Raw genomic sequence first — 25687 nt, forward strand, 5'->3', positions numbered from 1 at the left:
AAGTTGTCTCCGGATTTTCAAACGGGCTGAAAAATAAGAGTTTCCCCAGCTTGCAAGCGCATTCAAAGGGCGCGTTCTTCAGATGTGCCACCTTGCAGCGTGGTGGTGGCTGTGCAGGAACAGGATCATTCAGATATGCTAATGGATCAGCGGGGTAGCTCCAAGCGCGTCTTACCCCGCTTTAAAAGACAGCTGCCTTCTCCCTTTCTTTTCATGCCCTACTCTCAGCCTGCCTCTCTCTTTCCCACTCTACATTGATAGCAGGTTGAAATTTAATAACCATTAAATTTCTACTAATTAGACAGATAGAGCAATTAGCCGGGTGCATGTAAATCCAGGTTGTGAAATATGTTGGACAAAGAGAGTTCAGAGGATGAGTTTGGGCAGTCGTTGAACGCAGCTGAGGTTAGAGTCGGCACAGTGTAATGATATCATGCTCAATGCGGAGAGCTGCAGATAATAGAGCCAGTGCCCACTGGCCCTCCCCTTGGTAAAGTGGCCCTCTGTGTCAGTGCCTGTGTATGAGCCGTTGGCTCTGCTGCCGAAGCCCCAGTCCCACACTCTCCTGGGCTATCTATTCTCTCTAGCCAGAGTCATGCTGCGCAGGAATCCTGGGTGATTGGGTTTCTTTCAGGGGCCTTATAGTCAGTCATAAATCGGAGGGGATCCTGCCCGGCCCCTCGCTCTCGCCCCTAACCCTGGCTCCAGCTGGCAGGGGACGATTGTTGGAGAGCCGAGGTCATTGCAGGGTCGCTCTCTGTGGCGCTTCTTAACTCCCCTTGCCTATTTTTTTTCTACCCCTCCCCTCCACTATTTCCCCCCCTTTTTTCTCTGTCTCCCGGCTGAGGTTGCTAGGGCTTGGTATTTGCTTTTTAAGACCATGTTGTAATTACAGAGGAGCTCTACTCCCCTTGCCGCCTCTGGCTCCCTCTCCTCTTTTTTTATCACTGCTGATTGGTGGTAAGAAGCTATACTGGGGCCATCTCACCCCCCACAACATGCTTTTGTGCTGCCTCTTCCCTGGGCACACACAGAACTGATTAATTCACATCTCCTAACCTTTACAGAAGCAGAAAAAGACCAGGGTGGCCTCCTCACATCAATCGGACAGCAACCAGAGGAGTGGAGGTGGAAGTCACCTAGAGAGGGGAAATGAGTGCAGGATTCCCAGCGTTAGCAACAGTGTTAGCAACAGTACCTGCAAAACACACTGTAGAAAAACAGGTACCATCCACAACTGTAGCCTAAACCCACTGGTAGATATGTTTTTTTTGTTTTGTTTTTGTTTTTTATATAAATCTCCTGTGTCTCAGAATCTATGTTAACAATTGCAAAACAATAAAAAGCTATTAACTTGGCTAACAAAACAGGTTGCCACGGGCTCAGGCCACATCTCTCTCCAGTACAGACCTATGGCTGCTTGGTGTTTTAGTGGGAGGAATCTGTGTTTGCTGTTTTAGCAGCACTACACCACAGAGAACATCAGACGCAGCCCTGAAATGTCTTTTCTGTGGGACTGCACCCCTCTGCCAACATCTGGGACCATAAACCAAGATCAAAAAGTGACAGTGAAAACAATACCGCAAGGACAACAAACAATCATGCCATTGGACAATAAGTGGAGGAGGAGTCCCCTGAAACCACAGTTTGGCCAGAGGGGTCCTCACAAAGATGGGAGCAGTCACTAAACTATTTCTAGTGCTGACTCCTTTTAATGTCTTGAATTTAATCTTATTTGTAATATACCAAAAACAGCTGTAGGTGCAAACTGCAAAACAATGCTGGGATAAAAAGTAAAGTCATTCACTGCAGCTGCTGCTCAAACAGTCCTGGGCCTACTGTATGAGGCAGGGGCCTGAGGCGCAGCAGCCAATCATAAATATACCATACGTATAGGCAATAAAACAGAGTCTGGAACTAAATGATTATATCCGCATCATAAATCCTTTAAAGTGAGTGAAGCATTTGATGCTATGCAGAGGCTTGTCTTTCCCCTAACACACTTCAAAACAAATGGAACCAAAATATCACAAAAATGCGTACAGTGTATAGCTATAGAAGCATGGCTTGTCTTTCATGTGTATGGAAAAGTGCCACAAACTAGGCATTGTTCCCTATGAAATAGGATACAGGCTTGGAAGAGCCATTGTTCTATTTCAGTTTGCTTGAATCTCCTCTGTTGCATGCTGGCTCACTGCTTCACCGTTCTGACTTCTGACAAACAGCATCTGCACCAGGGACGTCACTTCCTCCCATGAGGCAGATGGGAACAAACCCAGTATAATCACTTCAAATAAACAGGATGCCATTAATTGTTTGCCCCATCAATTGAAGTATGTCCCTTGGTATTCAATGAGAACTTGATTAATCATTTTAATGGTTTGACTTATTAGATGCCAATGAGGAGAGATAAAGTGTCTGGCAAGGTACAAATCACTGGTTGAAGCCCACATTACTCTGCAGAGGCCAGGCTTATTCATAACTATAGACGCTTAATCCGTTTCTAATGTAGCTCTACCACAAACACATGTGACTATAAAGACCTAAAGTGAAACTGTAACTTTTAGATTCTATTCCAGAAAACATCAGTCAAAATCATACTGAGCTTTGTAAAAACATTAATAACTAAAAACCCGGCCTTGGAACATAAAACTATTCAACAGTATGTTATGTGGTTCACTCTTTGTGTCTCGAGGACAATTCTTTTTTTTATTTTAAACATTCTCATATTGCTTTCAATATATCTGTTTTCAATGAACTTTACTGAAAATCATTTTCCATAAGCCCAAGACAGCTCAGCTTAAACATGACCAGCTTAACAAAATCAATGCCTGTATATACAGATGGATAACATGCAGGCTGTTCTCATATTTGTATGTATACGTACGAAAAGTAATGAACCACAGTTGTAAATAAACCATGTAGTCATGAACTTGTTATTTGTGTACAACCTATGTAATTGGGAAGGCTGTGACTGGAGTAGAGAAGGAAGTAGTATAAAGACCAAAAGTTTGTGTAAGGATGCAGGTAAGAGTGGTGGATGGGTCAAACAACACAGGACTTACCCCCAGAAGACCAATGTTCAAAACCATGTGAAACCAAGTGAATTTTGAGTTATTTTAAGGTATGTTGTTACCCTGATTCTTTTTCTAAACCTAACCAAAGTAACTTTACTTACTAAGGTAACTTTAGTTGTACTTAACATAAAGCTTACATGGCTTTACTTTAAGTACGTTACTTTATCTTAAGTACACAATGTCATTCATGGGCTGCTAATTCGTTAGATATCATATGAACAGTATGAGGGCACATTGCGACCTGACAGCTCCCTGAAAGTGAACCTGAAATATCTCTGTCACCCCGTGGTGACTGGTGGCAGTATAGGTCATAAACATCACCCCCTCCATGTTAGCAGATGGAAGATGTAGCAAACAAAACAAAAAAACAAAAACAAAGTACATGGCCTGTAAATTTTTCTCAGAGGTGGTTTCTGTCATTTTAGGCAGTGCTTATCATACTAATGTAATTGTTTGTTTATCTCATAAGTTTTGTTTTAATTAGTTATTTGATGCTATAAAAAGGTGTTTGACGTCATGATTGACAGCTGCGAATGCCAATCTGTGTACTCGCTATCAATGGCACTGCTCATGTTTGGGTCAGACAGGTGCACAGGCAAGACCTTGATATTGCGGCTCCGCTTCCTGATTGCCACAGCACAATCTCTGGCTTGAAATGACATCACCAGGGCAAGACGGCAGCACACGTATCCACAATATTTTGGCTACATTTTTGGGAGGAAGTACAGACGCATCTTTATATATAGTTTGGACAAAGTCCATGGGCAAGTCAAGAAGCCGTGTCTAGCTGAGATAGATCTGTAATAATAATTTTGTTCAGCAGAGCATATCATCAGAGATCAGAATCAGAGATTACAGCTAAAACATTAGAAACATGACATGTTTCATTCCAAATGTAGTGAAATTTTTAACCAAATTTTCTGAAAATCTACAGAAGAAAAAAAAGATTTAATGCACAGTTGGATGCTCCAGTTGAATGCTATTAAAATGCCGAAGAAGAGGGTGCAATGAGATGACATAATAATGCAGAAAACCTGTTGGAAATACAACATATTTGCTGCACATATTTTGTCATTTGGGGAACTATACAGCCTCCTCTTCGCATCACACACATTTGATGTTTTTGTTTGTTGCTATTTCAGTCTCTTTAGTGGAGCTGAAGTTTCAACGGACATTTTAAGTCACATGCTTCTTCTACATCAGGTCTGCTTTTTTGCCTAGGAAGGTTCCCAACTGATTGAAATGACCTAGAGGTCTTGAAGTGGCCACCATGATAATAGCTGGTCGAATTCTCTATGCTAAAGAAAGGTGCTTCATCTTTTATCTCTTTGGCATAGGGTACAGTGGACCGTCCTTTACAAAAGGACAGGAGATAATGCCATCCCACAGTGTTTTTTGCCAGCAACATTTTAAGTGACCATTCACCATTCAGCCATTCACGAAAAAAAAAACCCATGCCTATCTTACATAAATCCAGCTATTATTTTATACAATCACACTAACTAACCTTTTGCTAGATCCCGCCCCTTTGTGAGGCTCCAAAAAGCTGTCGGAGTAAGCATGGAGCCCACACTGTAACTAACTGCACTCCTTGAAGAAATATTATCACATTAAATATTATCACATTTTTATTTTTCTAAAAATGTGATAATATTTTTTCTAAAAATATTATCACATTTTTAGAAAAATAAAATAGTGATTCCAGAGAGAAGCAGACAGAGGGTTCTACATAATGCTCTTGAAGGATATATCCAGGATGTCAAACTGACTCAGCAGCAACAACAGGTTAGAAAGACAAAGATAGTTAGAAGCTAAAGCCAAACTATAGGCTACAGATCACAGTGTAAAAGTGAACCACCACATCACTGGTGATTTACACAGAAGACAATGAATATAAAGGGAAACTTGACCGATATTGATCCAGTTCTGTGGCATCCCAGTGTGTGCAGGTGTGCCAGGACCTCTGCAACCAGACAGGCAGGGATCCCTGGGGGAAGTCAAACAATGTTCATCTGTCCACAATGCAATGAAACACAGCAAAGTTTCCCTGCTTCTCTTCACTGGTTCCTGTGCAGCAGGGTCAGTCTTTCACTGTTATAATCATTAAAAAGCAAAAGCAGCATATGTATACATTCAGTAGGCTATACCTTCAGTAGCTAGCTAGTTAACCCTACACTTTTCAGGGTTTGATTTTGGTTTTGGAACAGGGAAGAAATCTTTTTCCAACCTCTCCATGTAACGAGTATTATTAATACATGACGTGCCCCAGGCACAACATTTAGCTCCAAATCTAAACCTGCCTGAAAATGAAGGAAATCTCAAACCATTGCATTAAATCTAATGGAGCACAGCTGTGTTGTTGTCAGAACCTGGTCTGAGCCAGCCCGATGCTACATTATGATTGACCAGTCTGCATCTGGGGGTGAAACTTAATGAAGGGTCAATTTGTATTCATGTTGATAAATTTGCGTGAACAGGAGGGTGAGTGTGACGAACTATTCTCAATATGACAACCATTTTATTTCCCTTTTGTGACTGGCAGCATATATTTCATTTTCTTTTTCAACCTTGTAATGAAGTATTAGTTTTCACTGGGTTGTTAGCCTATATAGCTTGCATAAAACAACATGGTAAGAATGCACAGGGTGAAGTATGTAAGATGCACTTTTGGTGATCCATTTTTCAAACATTGTAGTTTCACCACAGCAGACCCACATCAATAACATCCACCACAGTAGCCCAGTGTAAGTGCAGTTGGATTCTCTTAGCACCACAGTTTTTTATTTCCTTGGTTCTTATGAATTCACTTTCACATCGTTCCTTGACTTCATGCTTGTTTTCAATTGAGGTCAAGGAAAAGTGCTTAGAAAAACACATAATACGTTTTTTTTTTTTTAACTATTTGACAGCAGCCATAATCTGTTTCTATTGCACTTCTTTGCATTTTGCTTTTATTGATACACCAATTTCCACCCAATGTAAAAACTTTTTTTGTGATATCTTTCTCCCCCCTACTTTAGGCATTTCTACTCAGGTTTCTTCATGCGGAAAAAAATGGTGGCTGGAAATGCAGATGAAGTTATTATAATAATGAAATAATAATGATGAAACCAAATATGATGAAGTGATTTTGCATCGTTTGTGAAAATCAGGAAGGTTTTAACTTTTAATGGCAGGTGGAGTAGCTGATCCTAATTTATCTCAGAATATGAACAGTAAACCCAAGACACTTCTCAGAAAGACTGATAAAAGAAATGCTGAATGAGAGATTGCGGTGACTTACCAGTTGAGCACAGATTATTCTGACTCTGCTATACTGTGTGAACATGTAAATGATAAAATAAAATGCTTGTAAGGATGCCAACAAGAAATGTTATCCTCATACTTCTGATCTAAAACAACAATGTCAAGCATTACATCTCACCATGGACTGTACTGCACTCAGGAATGACAGATACTGCTAACACATATCAGATGTCAACACTGAGCAAAATGTCAACAGGCATAAACAAACACCTCCAGACAGCAGAGCAAACAATTATTAGAAAGGGAGCAAACAAAAGGAGTTCTTGCTGAACTAAGGACTTCCTCCCAGTGATGTCGGGTCTGTCTTCTTTGACGTCGTCACAGCGGCAGGTTAACAGCCCAACTGTGGTCAGATCACAAGGGCTGTGACGGCTGGATGAAAGGGCTTCACCAAAAGGTGCTAATGGAAACATCCTGAACCTGAAACACCAGCCTCTCTGTCAAACACACAGAGGGCGAGGAGGTGAGAGAGAAACAGACGCTGAAACGTAGAGAGGCTGCAGTTGTTTGTCCAGACAGAGAGGGTCATGGTGGTGACAGCTTGTCCTATTCTTTATGGTGATAGCGAGAGGATAGGGGACAAGGGTGTCAGTCGTCACAAGGGAGAGGAGTTGGGTGTTTGGAAGGGGGGGCACCAACAAGGTTGTGTCAACTCTCAGAGGACAGGGGTCCAGCCGAGCTGGTGTCCACTTTCACTCCTGCTGACCTATTTGCACTACAGTGGGCCGTCCGCTGTCACCCTGTTTAGACAGCTAACATTGCTGACTCTGAACCCACACTGTCAACAGCACTGACACTCAAGACGGCACTTGAGACACACAAGTTTGCTTTACCCTCCTTTTGGTCTTGCTCTCAGGCGAATGAAGGCGCAGATCCTCTCAACATCTGTAGTGAAGATGAAACAGAATAATAATTGGATGCAAGCATGGAAAAGGCTGCTGTCCTTCTAGTGATGTTCACACATCATCATTGTGGTAACATCTGGTAGATGATAGGAAGAATCTGGAGGTTATATAGATTGTTACAGCAGAAAGAGGTTACGACATGCACAAACAGACACAAACACATCTCAGTTTTGAAATACTGTCCATTACATGAACAACACGAACATCAATGAAAAAACAACAAAGTTACGTGGTGTTCAGATGAAACACAGTCAGTCTACATACACCTTTAGTCCAAATTAATAAACAAATATGTGAAAAAAAAGGACAGACACAGGAAGTGACCATGCTTAGCATTCAGACAGGAGTCACATTAATTTATAGGCCTGGTACCTGCGTTGTTTCTTACTATTAATTAATAACATGACAGACAGGAAATCCAAAGTGTGGGATGATTTCAAGAAGGCGAAGGACGAACCCAAGGTGATTATGTAAACTCTGCAGGTAAACTTTTTCCAATCAAGCACGACATATCCTCTTAAACATGTAAGTAGCTACATGCCCATTAGCCACTTAGCACGATCATTACTGCTTTGCTGACAGCATCTTTAACAGGCGGCTCGCTCAATGTGTGACGTGCACTTAGATAAAATATAGGCCTATATTAATGAAGGTTCATTAGTACGGTTTTGTATTTCTCTGTAATGTAGCACAGTGTTAACAATGTTACTGATACTATTCTTTCTCACACCTTAAACTGAAATCATTGTGTTGCCCCGCCCAAAATATATCATTTAATAATTAAATTAATATCATAAACATGCAGGTGACTCATTGACTAATGGCCCTAAATGACAACTATTGGTCAACCAGGATAATTCTTAGTTGGGGTAGCGCTAATGCTTATTCACTGTCTTGGGGAGATTTAGATGAGGAGCAGTGGCGGCTGCTGGTTTACGTCATAAAATTTGTCATATAAAAGGAACATTTAATTGAAGCTGTTTTTCAACCACACTCATGCCATACAACCACAGCAAAACTCCTAGACTCCAGTCATCATGCATACACCAAGCCTCCTCTCCCGCCTACTGCTCCATTAGGTCCCAGGGAAGCTGAGCCTCCTTGGAAGTGACGATTTTATCGCATTTATCCAATGACCGTCTTGCTTTGCTGCATGAAAAAAACCAGCTCAGCGCTGTCTCATAGGAATGCTTGGAGGCTCCGCGTCCACCGTGCTGACACAGGAATGTATGGCAGGGAGGTTGTGTTTGAAAACTGGTGATAAACAGCTGACATTTGAACATCATAGTCATGATGTTAAACGTATCCTAGCACACGTTTAATGCAATGTAAATTCTTATGTTAATGTAAATTCAATAGTGCATATTTGACCATTTCTTTTATGACTTTTTCTTTTTTTAAGATTATTTTTGTGGGCTTTTTGCCATTAATGACAGGACAGAGTGTGAAATGGGGAGACAGAGAGAGAGTGGGGACTGACATGCAGCAAAGGGCTGCAAGTCGGATTTGAATGCCTCTGTACATGGGGCGCCGGCACTATCCACTACGCTACCGACGCCCCATCTTTTATGAAGTTTTAGGGGAAGTTCAGCCTCCCTTGTTGTCTCAAATGAAGCTCAGCATAAGTTCAATCAGGTAGACCTTTCTCGTGCTCACCCTTTCACATTTTTCTCCATCCCAAATATTCTTTTACCATAAAAAACGTGTCTCTCCTGATTGAACTACAGTTAGGAGCAGATTAGCTTACCTTAGCAAAACTTTAGACAGAGCCCGTACCCCAGTTTGCTCTGCTGCTAAGCTGCTGCTGGCTGTAGTCTTATATTTATGGGACAGATATAACAATGGTATCCATTGTTCCATTTAAGTCTCATAAAGAAAGTTTATTTTCCACATATTTATTGTTTTGAGGGCCTCTGTCAACATAACATTTTTTTCTGAGTGCCGGCGTCTTCAGATTCTCCTAGACAGGAGAGAGTGTGTATGGCCACATGCAGCTGTCTACAGAAAATGCTTAGCGCCCAGCAGCTATGTCGTGCTACACTGTGAAAAGAGACTTTCACAACAACTGGCACTGGTGTTGTCCCTGCCACTCCTTCATTTACTGTCTTTCCTGAGCTATATCAAACTATCACAACAAAGACAGAAAAAAAGTATTTGCAGATGTTTGATTGGCAGATTGGCAAGAGCACTGAATGTTGCTGGTGTGTGTTGTGCATTTATCACCATACATGTTATAATCTTGTTTTTAACTATATAGCTAACTCTCTGTCAATGTAATGAAGAGTCTTATGCGGGACTGTTTTCCTTGTCCCACTCCTGCTAGATTTCTTACCATCACTGCCTGCTCCCGCAGTGTTTTCTATTGGCACCCATTCCTACAGGGTGTGTGTTTCAGCTCCCGCCCACCAAGCAAACATTCTGACCATATATGGGTGGGGGAGCCCTTCTGTGCTAGTGTGCATATTCTCCCTGTGTCAGCGTGGGTTTTCTCTGAGTACTCCAGCTTCCTCCCACAGTCCAAAGACATGCAGGTTAATTGGTGACTCTAAATTGTCCGTAGGTGTGAATGTGAGTGTGAGTGGTTGTCTGTGTTTCAGTCCTGCGATAGTCTGGCGACCTGTTCAGGCTGTACCCTGCCTCTCGCCCAATGTCAGCCGGGATAGGCTCCAGCCCCCCCGGGACCCCTAACAGGATAAGCGGTTACAGAAAATGAATGAATAACTGCAGGTAATAAGCAGCAAAATATGTTCTAGTGCAAAATTAAATTCATAATTACAGTTATTCTGATGTGTCAGGGATTCAGTGTTATTACATATATGTTACCTTTTGCATGTCACTTGTTGATGTCTCCGTCCTTTATGTCAATTAATCTTTGAGACCCGCATTTTTTTTTTTGTTTGTTTTATTGATGACCCACGGCACACGCAGAATCCCAATCCCACTGCAGACCTCTAATGTAGCATTACGTTAGCTACTTAGCGAATGTTGATGTCAAGATATTGTTGTCATAGAAACAAAATTCAAGTGCAGTGGCACTTTTTTTTAACAAAGCATTCCCCAGCGCCCTGCTTTCTGCCAAAGAGAGACGCTATGTGGACACATGCAAGAAGTCACTATAGCAGCAGCCACTGTATACAGATTGTTGTCCAGCATTTCAGCCAACATTTCACTCAACTTCATAAAGTTAGGTGAAAATCTGTTTAATTCTGAACACACTTGTAGCCAAAGACATGAACTCCCCTTGACTGGGTTGCCATGACAGTTTGTACTAAGAAACTTTGTTTTAAATGAAATAATAGTGGTTTTACAAGGCAGACAAAGAACAGCTCTGAGCTTTCGTCCATGAATGCTTTTGCTAACGAGCTTAAGAGCTCAAACCTGGCCTGAGTCTGTCACACCCAATCTGCACTGGTCTCTTGTACATCGTAACAACAGCCATCTTTAAACACTCAGCGTGCACTTCATCTTTGCTTAAGTCACTGGCTTCTTATCGGAGACATCCCCAATAAAACTGCTTTTAAATCTCTCTACTAAAGCCTCTGTTTCAAAATCCGCGTAACAAGAGGCAGCGATGGTCTCGTCTGCATGACCTATAAAGCAGTAAAAGGAATATGCGTTTGTGTGATAGATGGAGATAAATGCATATTGTCTCATGTGTTGTTTAATCATAGTAAAAACAGCCCTTCCCCAAAGATATATATCCTGCATACTTTGGAGATAAAACTAAAGCATATCAAACAGGATATATGAAATGTGTGTCAAACAGGACGAGTTTTGACTGACTGTTGTGGTGGCTTTTCTTTTGACAGTGTTGGATCCGTCACAGGTTCCCCATGCGATCACTCAGGAGGCACTGATGTGGAATGGAAATCACTTGGTATTAACTTTGATATCACTGTCTGGGACATCTCTTGAACACCAACAGTTAGAAGTCAAACAGCCATTACACTTGCTCAGAGTGTAAGAGGAGGGAAGAAAAAACCCACAGGCACATTCCATAACTGGGTTACCAACAGCTGTCGCTTTGACAAGGGCTGAAATGTGTGAAAACAAGATATTTGTACTGCTATCATTTATATTATCTCTGAGCCAGTTTACTGCATCCAGAACTGTAGATATAAAGATTACTTAATAAAAGCTTTTTTTATTCCAGATTACGCCTCAACTTTCAGAAAGTATTACACTGTTTTTGTCTGTTACTCCACAACGGTATAACCTTTAAAGTTCAGAGGTTGTACCATTGTAAGGTGATTTTCCCTCAAAACATGGACCACAAGCTTGATCACGCAGCAACGTCTATGTTCAGGGGAGGGAGAATGACAGGTTATTTAGTGCTGTTTTGATATTTGAGCCTGAGGAATGCCTACAGATACAGTGATCCCTCTGTCTGAAGAGGAAGCTTCACAGATGAGGTAAGACTGCTTACAGCTATGAAACAATATCTGAAACAGATTAAAAGACATTTTCCTCAGCTTGATTCATGTTCCTTTTCAGCTCGCCCAGGTGTTACACCTCACAACAGAAAGGTGAAGAGAGCGTAAAAGATGTGCAAATGCACTCTTGCATGAGACGCGGGAAAACAAAGAGACTTCATATTTTGTCAGGTCGTTGAAGCCTCCAGTGTCGACTGACAGACATTATAGATTTCTTATCAGCGTTCCGACATCTTTTGCTGCATTGTTCTACTGTAGATAAGGATTGATGTGCAAGACTGTGTAAAGATCCAACATGAGGAGAATTACATCAGAAAGAGAGAAACACTCTTGGTCTGGGGTGTCTGCAGACACTGATTGTTCCAGCTTGTCTTCATACCTGCTCAGGTTTCACTGCAAGGCTTGTCAATCCCTCTCAGGACTTCAAACACAGAGCTGAATCCTTCACCTGCACCTTCACTCATGCCTTCACACCTTGCCGACAACCTGCAGCGCAAGTAGAGCGTCGGTAAATTACCCATAATTACCCAGATTTGAGCTCAACATAACAAAGACATTTTCTTTGCTGTTGTGTTATTATTGGAACATCACATTGGAGCTAGCTCTCTCTAATTAAAGCTGACAACTTTCCAATGTGCAGTTATCTGCTGTGCGGCACTGAGAAAACTTCATCTGTGCCTGTTTCTTTGTACTAGCGCTGAACATAAAAGCAAATAAAAAACGGCCAGAGAAATGTCTGTGAAAGACGCTCTTCAGTGTTCTTGCGAATCTAAATAAACTTCAGAGAGATAGGCTCCACATGTGGTTCCTTAAAAAAGAGATCCATGCAACCGGATGAGAAGACAATGACAAAACTTGGCTCAACACGCCTGCTTCTATCCAGAGAATCACAGCTAATAACAGCACAAGACAATGCTGTTCCCATGCTCGCTCTTTATGCCACTCTCATGCTTGCCATTAGATGTTCTCATTATTCTTCCCTGCGTCTTAATGCAAAGTGAAAACAGATTTGGATGGCAATGAAAAGTTACCCAATCACTTAGATCTCGAGCGCTGTGTGAAATCCGTTTATCCCTGATCATTATGACAGTGTTTTTCTGTCTGTATCGATAGTCATTTCCTTTCTCCCTTCAGCAGCCTTAGAGTCTCCGATGTTGGCGCTGAGCACAGCACAGCCAGCACAGTCCCACGGAGTGCAAGCAAAGGAGGAAATCAATAGAGAAAATATTGCTGCAGGCTCACACATTTTTATCTTGCTTTGAACGAGTCAGCTTTAATTTTGCTTTGATCTCAATTTGCTGCTTTTGGGATAGCTTGGCTGCACATTGAACCAGGAGGAATAAGCTTCCACCAGGGCTTTCTTACAAAAGACCCTTTCAAAAGAGGCCTTTATTTTGCCTATATGCGTCAGTGTCCATTACTGGTTTACAAGGAATAAAGATACAACGAATCAAAACAACTAATACTGCAGGACTCGGACACACTGGTGCACAACGTCTCACGCAGACAGTTCGCCAACTGCACTTTATCTATTCTAGTCAGGGAGGATTTACGGCCAAGCAGAGCAAATGTTGGACAATGTTAGCGAGGGGGCCACAATAAAGAGATCCTTAGTGTTGCTGTCAGAAACGGCTCAGTGTTGTTGTGGGGTAACAGGTTGACAGGATGCACAGCTGGCGTTGTTCTCACTGCTCTGCCACACCACTCTTCTCCCCCACACATCATTAGAGCTGACACACCAAAGGGATGGCGATATTATAGCATCACCTAAGGTCTGCTAAAGATGTCTGCCCTTCCCTCATCCTCTTCCAAACCAGTGCATTCTTAGGAGCGGAGTTGTTTGGGAATTTGTTTCTCTTTTATAAAGCAGAGACAAAAGCGGGTAGGATAAATGACCGGGCAGAGAAAAGACCAGCGCCTTGCTGGGGAGAAAGGGAAGGGTCTAATCTAATTTGGTTAGAGGAGGATGTGTGTGTGTGTGGGTGTGTGTGCACATGTGTGTGTGCGCACATGCATGGCTGCAATGCACAGTGTGAGGGGACTGTGGGAATGGGACAGGAGGGCTGTGCTATTGAATGGAGCCTCCAGAGCCAGAAGCAGTGGGGAGTCTCCCCAGACGCGCTGATTCCGGGCCGGCCACTCAAAGAGGGATTAGACCAGAGAAGGCCTTCCTGATTAGCAATTCACACTCAAGTGCCCCCACGAGGACCTCGGGTAATAATATTGCCATCAGCGTCCTTCACCGATGCAGGCAATAAAATGTTTTTGACTTTTTTACCCCCCCTACATCTATAATGACCACTAATCGCTCTCATGTTTTAAAGAACTTTGCAGAACCAGCTCTCGCAAACGTCTCCGCTGGGTCTGATGTGACTTTCTAAAACAAAAATGCGTTTTTCAAGCAGTTGACTGTTACTGTTTTGGTTCATTGCTTCATCTCAAGCTGCTGAACTCCAACAACCCTCCTCCTCCCCTCCTCCTCCTCCTCCTCCTCCTCTTCCACCACTTCTTCCTCCCTTCCTCTTCTCTTTGCTATTAAACGACCACCACATGAAAGAGTATGATGTAAGAACACTCCACTAAACTAATATTGCTGTTTCAAAGCAGCCTCAGTCCAGATGTTACTGGGCTTCGTAACAAACAAAATTCATTACAACGCTGTTTATTGCAGATTGGCTGACAGCTTCCCCGCTCATATAAAGGCTAACCGTCCTTATAATTATACTAATCTACTCTATAAACACTTAAAAGGTTGCAATAACGCAGTAACTTCCTCTTATCAACCACAATACACAATGAATGAGGTCAACGGGTTAACCTTCAACTGATGGGACTCTACCCATAATAACAGCAGTGAAACAAAGCAGCTTTTAATGGAGCAAAGTGAAAAGAAGAGTGAGACAAATTAGTCCTCATTAATAAGTTACTTTATTGAACTATTTAAACCATATGAGCAAAGAATACTGCAGGCTTTGATGTTGACAGGGCTCTTCAATTATTAATTGCTTGATTCATATGCATTTCCTCAAAACGTCTGACCCTTTACTAAAACTGGTGCTCTTATTAAAGCTCAGACATTTCAAACAGGACAGAAAAATACCATGAATGATATTTCACAGAATTATCTTTGCCTACAGTTGCAAAAAAAAGATCTTTTAAACAGCGATAGGAAAGACTTTGCTTTAATATTCAAGCATTATCCTTTCAAAACATGATTTTACTATTATGTTCCTTACTGTCCATGGTCAGATGCTTTCCCATCATCTTTTTTGGGTTTTTGGTACCAACCCTTCACAGTTTGCAGAGTGGCAATAAGAGAGAAAATAACAGATTATGTTGATAAATAGGATCATCCTGAGCTAAACGCTGAATGCATGCGATCAGGAGGGAGAACAGAATCCTTGGACAATGTGCAGGGCATGTGGACAAATAGTCTCACCTCCAACTGAGTGTGTTGTTTCTTCTCATTGTGCCCTCTGAAAGAGAAGAGGAGGGCCTTGGTTAAGAAGATTATAGCCCTACCCCACCCGTACGTTTAATCAACATGCCCTTTCAACGCCGACAACAATGCCAAACATGTCTAAAACGTCCCCCATCTCTCCCATAGCATACCTCACATGTTGGAACAGCATGCGAGTCATCCAACCGCAGCAATTAAGGGAAAATACTATGATTACTCTTACTGATACAGAGTTGGTTTAGGCGGATCATGTTTCCCCATCAAAGAACTGATGGCGTCAATTTCAGAAATGTCACCATCAGAGTGGCATGTTTGATGCCCACCTAATTTCAGACTACGCAAACAAAAATGTATTAGCTTCAACTCATTTTTACTGATCAAAATTCCCTTAAGAATCCAAGGAGCTTTGCTTCCTCACCCTTCATTTCTTTCATCCATGGTTAAATATGTAAATAAAATGTCTAAAGTCATTCTTCAAAGGGGAACAAAAGAAAAAAGGGGGCTGAGGGAAAAGACAGCCATAAAATTCCTCCGATTCTCCATAACATTAGCCAGAGGGGGGCCAGCTTCCAGCCAGAGCCTAGCAGCAGGGGAGCGAGCTCGCTCCATAGAATCACACATCGCAAATCCCACACACAAAAAAATAAAATATCTTTTCAGCTTCAGCCATCAAAGGCCCCCCCCCCCTCCTTTCACTTTATTAGTTACAGAATTATCTCACAGTTGCTGATTTCTCAGAGATGGAGCTGCGCTGCTTTCCTTCATCATACTGTTGTGGTTGCAAAGATGAGATAAAGTTGCTGTGTGTTAGAGTGTGTGTGTGTGTGTGTGTTATGCACTTGTGTGAGTAGGAATGAGCTATAGAAGGGGCCGTATATGAAACAGGGGGTGGTAGACAGGGGGGGGGGGGGGGGGGGGGGGGGGGGGGGGATCATAAAAGAGACAGTAGCTACTGAGGCTACAGATGCTAAAGACTGAACAGGCCTGATTTGTCCCCTTTACTTCTCATTTTCAAAGAGATATCATCATGACCAAAACAATCATGAAAGAGTGGGCGGCAGGAGGAAAGACAGGAGCGAGAACAGAACAAAGGCGATGAATTACAACAAACCAGTCGACTGTGTCTTCTTATTAGACTGTGTGACAGTATTATCTTGTCAGCTTCATTACACCAAAGGCAGCGATAATAAGGGCAGATATTTGCTTTAAAATATGCCAGACAGGGTTTCCTGAAAGCTGGGTGATCAGTAAATGGAGAGCAGAACCAGCCCTGGCTCTGGGAACACACTGATATTACATTATTCTTCTTCACATTAAAGCTGTCATCTCTTTTTGTACTACTTCCACACATCAGCTACATAACAAAGGTCTAGTGGAGTGGGAGGGACGGAGCAGGCATGTCAGCTATTGTCCGTGTCTTTGTGAGGGGTCAGGATGTATAAAATGCATGCTGCAGCTACAGCTAGGCTTTTTTGACATATGAAAATGGTTTGTATAACATTATGAATTTCCAACCAAAGTGATAAAAACAAAACACAAAACACTGCCAGGTTAAAAGAACCATAAGGAAATCAAACTAGCGTGGCAGCTAAAGGCACTGCCTACAAACTAGGAACACATTAGCATTTGACTTTTTGAATTAAGGTGATGAATATGAGGTATTTTTTTACTCATGTTCGGACCAAACCCCTCCAAACGTTAACAGCTGGATAAGTGGAATCTGAGAAGCACATGTGCTGCATAGGAGGAGGGTATTGTGTTCATAAGTGTATTCATACCCTATATTTATGCTCCTGCTCCACACACTGAGCGCTAACAGCTGAAATGCCACCACTAAGACATGCTGTGCTTAAACCGTTTAGGCACGCTGGTGCCAGGTTTCTCATCTTGCCTGGACACATTTCTGAAATACTTCTAAAAAGCACTCTTGTAAAAATGTAGTAAAAGCACTCCTTTTTACTTGTGATCAGTATTTCACCCTCGATGAAGACCACAGCAAGGCTAGAGTATAAATCTCACCACCTCAAACTTCTTACAAGGTAATGTGAGTGAGGTCTGAAGGATCTCACATGCATAAAAAAAGGGCAGAAGGCCTCATAACTGGTTCCTCTCTCAGCCTGTCACACCACCCAGCTCTGCCATGAGCAGTCTGATACGACATAAAACCTAGATGGAGCTCCTACTCAGTGTAACAACAATGCATCATCAGGGTTTATGTATGCTGTTTGTTACAGCAGTGTGTGTTGATGTGTTGTATTCGGTTTGTTTTATGGTGACTTTGGTGCTGCTGGGTCTCATGTAGGCCGGCTTTCTGCAGGAATTGTTTCGCTTTAACAGGCTAATAAAAGCCTGTCCATCCATTCATTTTCTAAAGCACTTAAACTGTTCAGGGTCATGAGGGGCTGGAGCCTATCTCATGCAAGAGACTGTGACAGGACTCACAGGACAGTTTATCACAGGGGCTAACACATACAGATGCACAACAAATTAAAGGAAAAACCAACATGAAGTATCTTAAGGCTCAGACACACAAATCGACATCAAAGAACTAGTGGTGTCTCAGTCAAAGGGCTGCACCTGAACATAACGCAAAGACTAGAGCCAATGGCCAACTAGCAGGTATGTTTTGCACCTGTATGAGAGGAAATAACTGTCCATACCAGCAGGCCGCAGTAGTCTGTATTTGTCATCCCAAAAGGGAAACCGGAAAACCAACAGGACAGATTCAAGGCTAGTTAGCCAGTTAGCACAGTAACAACACAACCGGATGCTAAAAGAGCAAAGCATATTCAGCAAACGATACACTAACAATAAAAAATTGTTTCTGCTAAAAAGCTCAATAGCTAGAAAAATAATCTTACCTTATATAACAAGTTTGTTTCCATTTAACTTTGTTTGTGTTTCTCACTTTTGTTTCTCTTGCTGTCCACTGAATTGAACTGCCAGTCTGAGTGATTTCACTCATCGATGGGCTCTGCCGTCTCCGACGTCGATTCAACATGCAGGCAAACAACAGGCAACAAGGGCTAATGAGGGCTGACAAGTTCCAACAGTGCAGGACACACTGCAAAACAAGTCAACATTGACCAATGGCCGATTGTCGACTTCATGTTTCAGTTCTCTTAGTATGGAGTCAGGCCAGTGCAAGCCTACAGAGCAGTACAATGTTCCTTGCCAAGTCTGGGGAACTTTTTTTGATCAGGTAATCTCATTGAGATCAAGATCTCTTTCGCAAAAAGAGACCTACTTACAGCAGATAGAAAGAAAAACAAACATAGACAGATGTAAAAGGACGCATGACATAGAAACAACCACAGATTTAACAATATATCATTTGGTGTTTTGGCGCTGTGGAGGAGAGCATTGTCTTACATGTTGGTCCAAAATATTTTATGGTGTATGCTGTGTTGAGATCAGGTGGCTTTAAAGGCCAAAACATTTTATTCACATCATTTTCATACTCACCAGACCATTCAGTGAGCCCATCTGCAGTGAAGCATCTGCATTCGATATGTTTCTCCATTCTGTTCCTCAGGTTTTTCCTTTAATTTGTGCCCCATCTGATATAGTGAGCGTTACACATCCATACACATGGGGAGATGGTCATTTCACCTGACCTGCCTTTGAAGTGTGTGAGGAAAGTGGAGCACACAGACGCGGAGTAAACATGCATCCACTTTATCAGTCACCACTGATTCAGTGTGCAACCATAACAAATTATCTTAAAAGAGAAAAGTTTACTCTGGGGGGAAGCTGAAGTGAATCAACCATATTTAACCAACAGTAGCAGTTTGTTAGTGCCTTTTTCTCCACATGAGAACACACACTGGTGCTTTATAAATGTTGTTGTGTAATATGATTAATTGCTTAATTTAGTAATTAGGAATATCTTTCTCTGATTTATGGGAACATTTCATCGCCAAGCTCAAACAATATCACACACAAAAAATACTCACATGGACACTCTGACCTTTAGCTTAGTAAGATTTCAAGAATGAAAAAACTACTGAATGTGTCTGTAAGGCAGCTTGACATTCAGTGTGGGGTGAGAGTCTCTTATGATCAGTGATTATGATAAAGGGTTCATAGAGGGCACATAAAGAGGTGATTTAAAATGTCCATTTAACTCTCCAGGATGCTAAAAATAAACACATAAATGCATGTGCATTTGTGATGTCACATCCAGCAGATTCAAAATCAGTCATATAAGCCAAAATCTAAGACATTATAGATTGTGATGACATTTCATTTATGGCTCAAAAAGCCACAGCGATAGAAATTGAATTCCCGGCTAAACGATGAGAGTACTAAAATTGTCCACATCTGGTAAGAATACAGATGTCACTGTGAGAGAGGCTAAGCAGTATCTGAATTATTGATGCAGGCTCCTCTGGGCTCGACAATAGAAGAATGTCAACACTTCAGGCTGACATTTGTAAAAAGGAATTTAACCTTCTTATTTGTTTGCTGGACAATTTCCGTCATTGAAAAAGACAGGAAATGACTGCAAGGTGTTGTTTAAAATTTTGCACTGAGAATAACACTGATCCCTGTGCAACTAAATTCCAAACGGATCTTTAATGGGAAATGATTTTATCAACAGCCCTTCATTTGTTCTCGACAAGTGGTTTGTTCTGGTGCGTTCAAGACTGTTTCACACAGACTAGCAGAATAAATCCATTGTTTTAAACCTTTTAACACTGTTTTCCTCTTGTTGTTATGTGTGTGAATATTGTTTGGAAACTCACTATGAATGAGTAAGAACTGAACTGAGTTATTAAAACCTACCTGCATCTTTTACTCAAAAACAGCAAGTCTGTGTGTAAATATATCATTACACGAAATAAATAATTTTTCAAGTGGAATCCACACTAAAACATAACTCATGTAAGCAATTATTTTCATCCTAAACGGATCAGCACTCATTTTGCTGGCATTATTTTGAAGGGTCTGTTCTATGATTATCATATTTCAGTTATTTTGTTACTGATTACAGAATATGATGGAAAGTAACCAACTACATTTATTACAATAGCCTGCTGTACTTTACTTTAATAATTTAATTTTATGCTACTTTGTACTTGAACTCCACATTATTTCAGGGAAAATATTGTACTTTTTACACCACTACATTTTATGACAGCTGAACTTTGCAGGTTCAGATTTCAGATACACATACATACAAAACTTACTGCGTATCAACTAATAAATTATGATGCATTTTCATAGAGTAGACTGTGAACACAGCATAGGAAGTGGTTAAAATCAGCTCCACGTCAACCAGTTGCAACATTAAAATGCTGCTTACATGTTAATGCAAGTACAGGAATTCTAATAACTTTGATGGAGGGCATTCTGCATAATTTTATTTTATTTTTTATATGTTAAGTATATGTTTCTGTTAATGCTACTGTTCTTTAATTTGTAACAGTCTGTTTACGTTGTGGTATCATTATTTTTTATCAAGGCAAAGGGTCTAACTACTTATTCCACCACTGATCAATGAGCTGCTGAATGTCTCTGGAGAACTGCATCATGACTGCTCTTAGACTCATGCATGTTCAGTCATGTCTACTGTGCAGTATAGAACATGAAATTAGTTTTAGTGTGGATTATCTTATTATTCAAGGCATATCCTTAGTTTGAGTAAACATCTATGTGATATTTGACCACTTGAGAAATGCAAAATCAAAAGTTGGTCCAAAACATGTAAAAGGAAAAAATATAACTGCACAAAAACATGGACTGCATTTCTCATTGTTCTATCTGCTATTTTTTAGGGGAGCTCAGATGTATTCTGCAACTTCTTTCACAAGGGACAGCAATACAAGTGAGGAAAATAATAATAAAAAACTTGCCCTGCAGTCACATATGTGCAGACAGTTAAAGTATCAGTTACCAAAGCTCTGGTTATGGTGTGGACCAGTGCGCCTGTGAGACATATTGCGCAACATTTTGGGGGGATTCTCCTCAAATGTGTTTCTGTCCTGTTGTAGTCTAAGTTTGCGGCTGAGCACAAACAAACAGAGAGAGGGAAGTTTGCTGCGAGCCTTTGAAACTGCTGTAATGAACAAGCTGTTCCGCACGATTTGAAAATAATCCGCGTGTCAGTGTCATCTTTCTTATGCAAAGTAGCTGTCTTTGAAGGCGGATCTTTTGGCAGGTTAGACCGGGACGGAGGCTCCGACCAGCTCAGACGAGCGCTGCCACCAAATGCATCAACTGCCTGCTTACGGGAGGAGCATAATCCTGCATTTCTGGGACGCGTTTATTATCATCAGCGTGGATATACATTTGACTTATTTTGCTGAGTGATTCATTTTTTCTGTGAGCAGCCATCCCCGCCGCATTAAGGACCTGAGGAAATTATTTTTGTTGTTTTTCCCAAGTTGTCGCACAAGGACTGAGATCGCACCGCTGCACAGACACAGACTCCGGAAAAGTGACATGAAACATGCGGATGGATGCGTAGGTCTTTTGGAAACAAGCAGGGAGAAAATCGGAGCACATAAGGGTTCTGTTTTAGTCACCACAGACTGATTTTCACCGTGTAAGAGACTGAACAAGTAGCTCCAACACTTCAGCCACAAGCTGAGCGCGTGAAAGCATGGACCTGAACGCACGCGACTTGCAGCCAGAAAACATTTTCGGAGCACTGCGGGATTCATGTTTTCATTAAACTCTGCAAACACTAACATGAGGAAGCGATGGTCTTGCAGTAGATAGTTGTGTAAGTTTTCATCAGATTTCATCACTGACTTTTTAATGAAAGAAACTTGTGTGTTGTGGTGGTGCTGAACATTTGGCCTATTTTTTTTTTCTTTAAATCAAGAGAGGGAGAATGCGTTCAACTGTTAAACTGAGCCTCACCTGTGTGCTACTGGTCCTGTGGAGCGGTGGGGGTTCAACTATTAGCTCAATAGACCCCGACTGGTCAGGAGAGGGGAGATGTCAGCACATCAACATCCCCCAGTGTAAAGACATTGGCTACAACATGACACGAATGCCAAATCTCATGGGCCACGATGACCAAAAAGAGGCAGCGATAAAGCTGCAGGAGTTTGCCACACTGATACAGTTTGGATGCCACAGTCATCTCAAATTTTTCCTGTGTTCCCTGTATGCTCCCATGTGCACAGAGCAGGTGTCCATCCACATCCCAGCCTGTAGAGTCATGTGTGAGCAGGTCAAGCTGAAATGCTCACCCATCTTGGAGCAATTCAACTTCCCCTGGCCCGACTCTCTGGACTGCTCCCGGCTGCCGACCAAAAACGACCCAAACAACCTCTGCATGGAGGCGCCCAACAATGGCTCAGATGAGCCTCCCAAAGTCTCCCACACCCAGCCTCCAGATTTCAGGCCACAGCGGCCTCTGGGCGGGCAGGACCTGCACCTTAAGGACAGCAGCAGCAAGCAGACGTGCAGCAATCCAGGCAAGTTCCACTTTGTAGAGAAAAGTGAATCCTGTGCCCCCAAATGTTACCCCAAAGTGGATGTGTACTGGAGTCGGGGAGACAAGCAGTTCTCTCTGGTGTGGATAGCCATCTGGTCCATCCTCTGCTTTGTCTCCAGCGCCTTCACCGTGCTCACTTTCCTCATAGACCCGCAGCGCTTCAAATACCCCGAGAGGCCGATCATCTTCCTCTCCATGTCCTACTGTGTTTACTCTGTGGGCTACCTCATCAGACTTTTTGTGGGAGCTGACAGAATAGCATGTGACAGAGACAATGGGGTGCAGTATATTATCCAGGAGGGTCTGGAGAGCACCGGCTGCACCATTGTGTTTCTCATCCTGTATTATTTTGGCATGGCCAGCTCCCTCTGGTGGGTTATCCTGACCCTCACATGGTTCCTGGCTGCAGGGAAGAAGTGGGGTCACGAGGCCATCGAGGCCAACAGCAGCTACTTCCACCTGGCGGCGTGGGCCATCCCGGCTGTGAAGACCATCATGATCCTGGTGATGAGGAAGGTGGCGGGGGACGAGCTGACGGGCGTGTGCTACGTTGGCAGCATGGACGTCAAAGCTCTCACAGGCTTTGTGCTCATTCCTCTCTCCTGCTACCTTATTATTGGCACTTCATTCCTGCTCTCGGGCTTTGTGGCCCTCTTCCACATCCGTAAGATCATGAAAACAGAGGGCGAGAACACGGACAAACTGGAGAAGCTGATGGTTCGCATCGGGGTCTTCTCTGTGCTCTACACTGTCCCTGCTACCTGCGTCATCGCCTGCTACTTCTACGAGAGGCTCAACATGGACTACTGGCGCATCCTGGCAGGGGAGCAGAAGTGCGTGGACAGCAGTGGGCCGGAGTCAGATGAGTGCATCATGAAGACTTCCATCCCCGCCGTTGAAATCTTCATGGTGAAGATCTTTATGCTGCTGGTGGTGGGCATCACCAGCGGCATGTGGATCTGGACCTCAAAGACACTGCAGTCATGGCAGAACGTGTTCAGCAGGAAGCTTAAGAAGAGGGCGAGGAGGAAGGCTGCCAGTGTGTTCACCAGCAGCAGGCCTTACATCAAACCTCACCCATCTCTCAAAGGGCACAGTACTAAGTATGAGCCAACACGGCCCCCTCCAACATGTGTATGAGCTGGCTCTCTTTGTATAAACCCAAAAATACTTGTAAAGCCCTTAACCTAAATGAGACTTTGTAATCAGAGTGCCATCAAAAGAATCAAGGTTCATGTTTTATTTATGCAAACTGCGTTGAAGATAATGCAACGTGGGTTTTTTGTGTGTGTCTTGAGCCATCTCATGCAACAAGAGCTGCCTTTGTTTGAGAAAAAAAATCTGCTACTCCTGGATTCACTTATCCTACTGAGGAACTTGGTAGAGAGAAAAAAAATCTTATTGTTCCCAAGACAAAAAGAGTGGAATAAGCCATTTGGATGTGCCATGGGGTCACTTGATTAATGTGCAATAGATGTTTTCCTTACAGGCAAAAAAAAAAAAGACACTTGTACTGTTAGTGACAGATTACAGGCAATGAAAGGGACCCCACAGACAATGGAGGCAAATGGTCAGAGAGATGAGTGCTGCGTTTGGAGGCTTTTTAATGGAAATCGAGGCAGTGTCATATGTATGTTTGAACTGGAGTGAAAGCAGCTGTTGAAAAGCGCTCAAGACCTTACAAAACTGCCCATTACGAGGCAAATCCATGCCATAAATTAATCAAGCACTCATTATTGAAAAGTTATTTGTACACCCAGTTTGAGTTTTCCTTTTTATTTTGTTTTTGTTCTTTGCTGTTTTATAGCACAAGGAAACATTTGTATATATTTCTAAAAACTTCAGATTTTATAGAAAAATTAATAAAACGTTCTAGTTTTAAATGTTTGTAAAGCCGCAATTGTGTGTTGCTACTGTGTTGTTATTCCTCTCAGCTGGAGTGAGTCTCCATTCACGTACAGCCACATGAAGCTTGTGGTTATGTTTTGGGTTTTTGTTTAATTTTAACAATTGTAGCACTTGTGCTTCCCGCTATTGTACGTAGGTCTGTTGTGGTCATTTTAATACATCATAAAAATCTAAATCCTTCACTGTAATTTTGTGAATGTGATGGTATGTTAGAGTTTGGTTTTAACAGTAGGTGTGGCATTCCAAATAGCTTTGAAAAATAATTGACGGAGACAAGGCGATAAAAAGAAACATTTTTACAAAAGTAATAACTGATTGGTTTTATGAGCAGTTTAGATCCGCTTATAAATGTATACCACTTTTATACATATATAAAAAAATGACCATGCCTGAGATGTTGGTACTTAAGTCAACACACACAGGAAGCATAAATAGCGGCACATCTATTCTTGTTTTTAAATGTTCATGAGGAAACAATGGGACATTAACGTTTGTCCCTGGTGGCTGCATCAAAGACAAGTTAAAGTGGAGAAAAAAAAGGCGTAAAAGGATTGTCCATGGCCTTCAATTTGCTTTTTATGTTCAGGCAACAGAGTCATATGCATATAGTTTTACATTTACTGAGTTAATATTTAATGTGAAATCACGTTGAATCACATTTTATTCACAGATTGGGTGTGGTGTCTTTAATTTGTGCAATGACAATGCATATTTGAGTAGAAAGTTTCCCCTCGAAACTGTGTGCAGAATTGCATTTCAGCCAATATTCATAAAGATGGAAAGTGAAAGTGGGTGGTGTCATCAAAAGGACAAAATAACATCTTCACGGTTGTGTTAATTCGACCAAAATGTCATAGCTGTGGTTTACATCAGCGTTTTGATCACCTGTTAATGATTCTTGTTTAGAGTCCCCGCTGCCTTCATGCTGGATGCTTATATAACCCTTTGTATGTTTTCTCCACCTCAGCTGAAGTGGATATACAACTTTATTTCAGTCCACTCTCTCCCTCTCTCCTCCTCTCTCGCTGTGTTGCATGTGTCGGTGCGTATCAATGAAGGGGTTATACAATAATCCAGCTCTCATTCAGGACAGGATTAGACCGTTTGAAGGGTTTGACTTTGAAAAGAGGATCGCTGCAAACCAA

At 42.0% G+C, this 25687-nt stretch overlaps 1 protein-coding gene and 1 long non-coding RNA gene across 2 annotated transcripts; one reads left to right on the plus strand and one right to left on the minus strand.

Annotated features, from left to right (window-relative positions):
* Positions 1-5614: 5614 nt before the first annotated feature.
* On the minus strand, positions 5615-12879 carry LOC144464359 (uncharacterized). Its single transcript, XR_013492085.1, has 3 exons — positions 12753-12879; positions 12101-12207; positions 5615-7268 (listed from the first exon to the last, which is right to left on the minus strand). It is a non-coding gene; the product is annotated as an uncharacterized LOC144464359 (long non-coding RNA).
* Positions 12880-21178: 8299 nt separating this feature from the next.
* Positions 21179-24534, plus strand: fzd10 (frizzled class receptor 10). Its single transcript, XM_033620597.2, has one exon. The coding sequence runs from the start codon at positions 22023-22025 to the stop codon at positions 23772-23774; it is 1752 nt and encodes a 583-aa protein (XP_033476488.2). The 5' UTR covers positions 21179-22022; the 3' UTR covers positions 23775-24534.
* Positions 24535-25687: the final 1153 nt, after the last annotated feature.

The sequence above is a fragment of the Epinephelus lanceolatus genome, chromosome 9, assembly GCF_041903045.1.
Source record: "Epinephelus lanceolatus isolate andai-2023 chromosome 9, ASM4190304v1, whole genome shotgun sequence".
Taxonomy (NCBI): Eukaryota; Metazoa; Chordata; class Actinopteri; order Perciformes; family Serranidae; genus Epinephelus; species Epinephelus lanceolatus.